At 39.3% G+C, this 6,185-nt stretch overlaps 1 protein-coding gene across 1 annotated transcript in view; it reads right to left on the minus strand.

Moving 5' to 3' along the window:
• Positions 1 to 6,185, minus strand: part of COL14A1 (collagen, type XIV, alpha 1) — a 220,417-nt gene that overhangs the window by 126,585 nt on the left and 87,647 nt on the right. Inside the window, exons 12-15 of the mRNA XM_012646547.1 lie at positions 5,257 to 5,508; positions 4,642 to 4,774; positions 3,202 to 3,261; positions 1,406 to 1,557 (exon numbers count right to left, since the gene is read on the minus strand). Coding sequence (XP_012502001.1) covers positions 1,406 to 1,557; positions 3,202 to 3,261; positions 4,642 to 4,774; positions 5,257 to 5,508 — 597 coding nt within the window. The remainder of the gene's footprint in view (positions 1 to 1,405; positions 1,558 to 3,201; positions 3,262 to 4,641; positions 4,775 to 5,256; positions 5,509 to 6,185) is intronic.

The raw sequence follows: 6,185 nt of genomic DNA on the forward strand, positions 1-6,185 counted from the left end.
GTTACTCTTTCCAAATTAGCAGGAATAATTCACTAAGAAGCTTAATGTGTTTCTTGGAAAGAGTAAAAAACACAAAGCAAAAAAATAATCTCTCACTCTGGCAAGTTTTGATGAATCTCCTTTTTAGGAATTAATCACAATATGAGGATAATAACAGGGAAAATAAAACATTTCAAATTATATCTTTAATTACCATTCCTAAGCACAATTTTAATTTTTTTGGAATTTGCCAATGTATGGTCTGAGTGAATTTATAATTCAACCTATTTTGTTTAAGAATTCATTAACATTTCAAAGGTATTTTCAGACCAATTTCATGGGCATTCTGGCTGTTCACAATGGACATGGCTATTCTTGGGGCTATCATTGCATTCTGTCATGTTTCCTCTCTCTGCCAGAAATAAAGTATTTTCCTTAAAGAATTTTGGGCTCAAATAATTATGTTTATGTAAGCCCATAAATAAAAATAATTTCCCATTAAAGGCTTTGTGAGTAAGGAAGGTGAATAAAAGATGTTATTCTTGAGCAATAATACATTTTGGGAACTTGTTTCCTCAAGTGTCAAAAATAATACAGCAGAGGAAAAGAAATGCAAGTAATAAAGCTAAATAAAGCATAATTTCATGACTAAAAAGAAAAATTTCTTTTGGCTACCAACTGGAGTTATCTGGTCTGGCTGGAAACATGTCTAAAACAGAATTTTCAGGTTCTAGACTAAAAGGAATGATGTAGTGTAAATTCAGAAAACATAAGAAGGCCATGGTTAAGAGTGTACCAGGTTTATCATTCAGAAAAAGAAATATAGGTAAACCAATTTAAAGAAAACTCAACACATAAAAATCTAAATCCCTGAGGGAGACACCCAGCCTTAAGAATAAATTAGAAATGACTATAAATCTGTTCAATACGAGTTGGTGTCAATGAAAAATATAACTATTTGTTAATAGATGGCATTTTATTAGGGATACTTCAATGATATGATTTAAAAGACCTTTCTTACATGCTTTGCTTAAAAGCTTTAATTAGATTCCTGAGGGCAAAAAAGTTTATCTATATGAAACTTTTATAGATGTATATACATACATATATACAGATACAAGTGTATGACCTTTTATGACCCAACTTTGGTGCTCTCACAGCTGGTCAAGGCATCAGAAATAATACTGGAAATAATGTTCAGAGGCTTTATCAACTTGAAGCAAGCTGTACGTGGAGCAAGTTTTGGACATAGAAAGGTCCTCAAGAAATCAGTAGTGAAGTTTGGATTAACAGGGAACATTAGTTTCTAGAGATGGCAGAGTCACCAAGAAATGAGTAGTAAAGCTTGCATTCATCTCTGGAGATAGCCTTGTTAGCTCTGTTAGTAAAGCCCGCGGAGTTTCTAGTGAGCTGTATTTATACAGACCATTCCTACCACTTCTTCCGCAGGGTCCCCTTGAGCTGTCAGGTAGGTCACCCTAAACTGCTGCACATTGCTGTCAGAAATGTCCCATTTTACCCGCAGGCTGGAAGTGGTTTCATCACCTACAACCAGGTTTCTGATTCCTGTCTGGAAAACTGGAATAAACACAACCAAGGATTAAAGAACTTTTAACCCATCATATTCCAAAATGAGCCACAGAGACAATTCGTGGAGTGGCAACAAACATCATTTAGTGTTACCTCCATAATATAGACCCACATGAAGCAAGAGCAGCTCTGCTTTAGTTGTTAATGAGGAGTCGTGATACCTACTAGTAGCAAACAAAAACGGGTTTAAGAGATGCTCACAAGATGAGCCCAAAGAGCCCTCAAAATGATCAGCTTTGTATATACACTAGTATGGAGAACTGGGGAGAAGCCCTTGGACTAGTAAATCTGCCCTCGGAGTCCGATGAGGAGCATGCTCACAAGAACCTCACACCAGTGCTCCTCACACCAGTGCTCCGTGGAGAAGTGGGCGTGGTAGCCAACGTGTGCAATCCAGCATCCAGCACACATCCCATCCACGTACCCCCAACCCAATTTCTGTTTTAACTCTTGTCACTCAAAGCACAAATCTCCACCCAGGCTGTCTTTATCCATTCAGTCCACATGGATATTATTTTTTCTCTGATATTTGTCCAAACTCCTTTACCCGTGTTCTTGGGCACATTTATGCTCATCTCCCAAGGAGCCTGCTCGCTCGTTTGTTCCATTTTTTCCTTCTCCCTTCTACCCTGACTTCCTTTCTTTCTGTCTGTCTCTTCTGACTGCTCTTTCTCTTCATTCATTTAATAATTCATTCAGAAAACATTCATTTAACTTTCCCTGTATGTCAGACTGTGTTAGGCCTTCGAGATATGCAGTGATTAACTGTTGACAAAAATACTAAAAGGGTCACAGAGGAAGTAGGAGATTGACATTTACCTGGAAAAATTGGGGGTGGGGAATACCAGGCAATAGGAATAGGAGGGAACTTCTCATATTCAGGGCAAGGAGTTCTGGATGGCAGCAGGAAATGGGGGAAGCATAGGAAAGATGGTTGATGCCAGGAAGGGAAAGAAGCAGTACCCAGGCAGGAAGGACCTGCATGTTATGATAAAGAGATTTTAAGGCACAAAGAAGGGCTCAAGAGAGATTAATTGAAGAATGAATGAATACATGAATGGGTAATGGAGAGCCACTGATGTGTTTTAGATAAGAAATTAAATATTACCAAACTTGTGTTTTTCCTAGTTGACTCTGACAGCTAGTTGGAAGGTGTATTACAGTGGAGGGGAAAGCTAAGCTGAAGGAGGAAATAGCTGATGTAGAAAGAACAATAGACCAGCCAAGTCTCAGTTACCCAAAGAAATGTAAGGAAAACATGATATGAATAATTCTCAACAGAGAGCAACAGGAGAAGTCACTGAGATAAAGAGGAGGGCAAAGACCCCTGGGGAGGTTGCTATGTTAACATCCTCTGAAAAGTGAAGGGGAATCCAAGACAAAGATGGAAAAGGAAGAGAGATGTATCAGTGAGATTGTGAACTGCGAGATCGATTGGTAGTTAGTGGTAAAGAAGATGTTGAGAGGTTCCAAGAGAAGTGAAATTTGAACCAGAGAAGTGTGCCAGAGAAGAAAAGGAGGGGCACATCTTTTTCTAAGTAATAATATAAAATAAATAAAGTTTGGATAACATAACTTCTGTTTAAACCAAACTTTTTTAAAATGGGTAAACGGGCTCCTATTTAACCTTACCTGAAGTCACAGGGCTGGTAGGTGCTATGGTCATAGCTGGTTCTGTCCAAACACTGTCAACTAAAAAATATTCATTACTTAAAAATTCTGTACAGATAATAACTCTATATATTTGTGTACAGCATTTTATAGCTTTCAAAGAAAATTTCACCACCAGTATCTCACTTGCTTCCCACAACAAACTCCACTATGGTTGGAAGACAGAAAAGTGAGTTGTAAGGTCAACATATTTGTTCCACAGATAAGGAAACTGAAACCCAAAGAAGTTAAAATTTCTCATCCCAGATATCAAACTTCACACAAACATTCAAAATACACCTACAAAATTGTGAAACCCCCCAAGTACTTTGAAACAGGGGCATAGCCATGATAATTAAAGGAAATTAAACAGTGCTGTAGACCGAGTTGTGAGAAGGCTGCCAAACAAGACCACCAAGGAGTACGATGTGCTTGGGCAATCTTCTATTGCTCTTATCCACCCTGGGCAGACAGCAGAATGAAGCGGGTATGTGGATCTCTGCTCGGATCCCCGTTTCAGGTCAACACACCCATCCACCTGGTGCCGGAACACCAGCTGCCAATGGCTCACAGCTCTGGGAACTGCCTCGCATAAGGTCATAGCCTCTGTCAGGGGATGGGTCACCTCCAGTGCTGCGGAATCAGGGATACAAAGGCTCAGCCCCTTGCCTCACTTTGGGACAACTCAGAAGGGTCATCCCAGCTCTAGAGCTCCTAATAAGATCAGCTGAGGACTCAGTTTCAGCTTCTCCTCATGCCCTGTCCTGCTGTCCTCAGCTCCTTACATAAGCATCTCCCAAATGCACTCTTCAATAAACCTTCTGGATGCAATTTTCTGTCTCAGAATCTGATTCCAGCAAACCCAATCTAAGACAATTTAATATGTGGTTCATACCTCATATTTTAAAAATGAAGGGATGAATGAATCAGCAAGTGAATTTTACACAAGATTCTTGGAACCAAGATCAACTTGGAAAATTCCAGAGACTCTTGGACATGTTAGCCCTAGGTTTATTTGTTTGCCAATTTATTCATTCATAAATTATTTTATCCATCCATCCACCCATGCATTCATCCATCCATCCATGCATCCATCCATCCACCTATTCATCCATCTGGTCAACAAACATTTATTGTACAGTTAAATTGTGCCAAGTATTGTCCGAAGTGCTAAGGACTATAGTGGTGAACAAGACAGATATGGTCCCTGCCTTTATAGTGATCATAGTCTAGGATGCTAAGATGCTCCACATACGGGTTTCATTGAAGGTAAAGATACATGAAAAATTCTGGGAGACAAAGAGAAATTGAAGCCTCCATTGCCAGGACTCAGGCTGATGGAGAAGGAACCGAAGGAGTGAAGAGGTGTCAGAAGGGATGGTGGGAGTGGTTAAAGCCCACCGTGGCCAGACCAAGACTTACGCGTGGTCCCGACAGCAGTCACCACCTCACTCTCACTCCCATCGTCAAGCACAGCCAACAGTGAAACTTCATACTCCGTGCCAGGCTCCAGGCCTTCAATGACATATGAGTCCTGCTCTTCTTTTAGGGCAACCTGAAAAGCATTTGGTGCTTAGTAACTAGGCTTATTTGAATAAAAAGGGGGGGGGGAAAGACAGAAAAAGGGAAAATGTTATTCTGAGCATAAGCAAGAAACAACCGAGCATAAAGAAATCCAAGGGTGCTAAAGTCCATTTTAAAGTCAAGCCAGAGACTTTATTCCTTTCAATCCCCTCAGGAAATAAATTAATAATATAGCAAAAGTGACATTTTAAAGTTTTATTAAATGTCATTTATTAAAGTCATAGAAGCTGAATGTATGTAAGGTATATAACTAAAGCCCTGGCAACCATTCATTTTAATCTTCGAAAACTCATATGATTTGACTTTTATAGAACTCCATGCCATACAAAATATTAATTACTTCTGGGATTCTCAATATAATTTAAAGTGAAGACCAACCCCAATGCAGCAGTCGGTATTCACTCCCAGACAAAATGCTGCAGATTGATTTTCAGTCTGTTTCAGACAACTCACCTCCTCAGTCTTCCCCCCATAGACTGGAATCCACATCAACTTGTGTAGCCCTTCTTCAGCAGAAAGGGGATGCCAGGTCACCCTAAAACTGTCTGTCGTCACCTCATCAATTTCCAAGTATTGCTGGGCTGGAACTTCCTCTGTAAGCCCAGGAAGGAGAATTTTGTCAGGGAAATGAGAAGGCAAGAAAGCCAAAACTCCAGCAGCTCCCGGGGGGCTGTAGGAAGCACAGGCTCTTTGAGGAATCTTTTGCTTTGGGAAAGCAGCACCAATCGGTCCACAGTGGCCTCACATTCTGTTTCCAGAATTTACCAACATCATAAATTATGAAAACCATGGAAATAACAGATTTTAAAAGTTTTCCAGTAATTTCCAGAACTCTTAGCTTCTCTATTTGGCTGTTTTCATTAACTATAAAAAAACAAGAGCTCCATATTCATTATTTTACGAAAATATTATTTTCCAAGTATCTTCAGGAAATTAACAAAATGGTGCCCTAGGGGCCTGAGAAACATTCCCTTTTAGCTCTATTTGCTGTAGTGGCTAAATCACTCCCTGGTAATAGATCCTGGAGAAGAATCTTCACCCTGTTAATTTGTACATACAGCAGTCATCCGAAGTGAAATATAGTTTATTAGATCTTCCACTATTTCACAACTTACACACTCTGGGATGTACAACAGAAAGCATAACATCCAACTACACTCAAAATAAACTGTCAAAGCATTGATTTTTATAATTTGGAATGCAGATATTTTAAATCTCTTTGATAGGACACCATGAGAATTCCAACTAGAGTTTGCCTTCATGAGATTTTGTGAAATTACTAAATTTTTCTGTGAACATTACTTCCCAATCCAACTTCTTTCTCATCTCTCTCTAAATTACCTTCTCATTTCCTTAATATAAGACTAAATTTGTTTCCAAGT

The sequence above is a fragment of the Propithecus coquereli genome, unplaced genomic scaffold (assembly GCF_000956105.1).
Source record: "Propithecus coquereli isolate 6110/MARCELLA unplaced genomic scaffold, Pcoq_1.0 Scaffold247, whole genome shotgun sequence".
Lineage (NCBI taxonomy): Eukaryota > Metazoa > Chordata > Mammalia > Primates > Indriidae > Propithecus > Propithecus coquereli.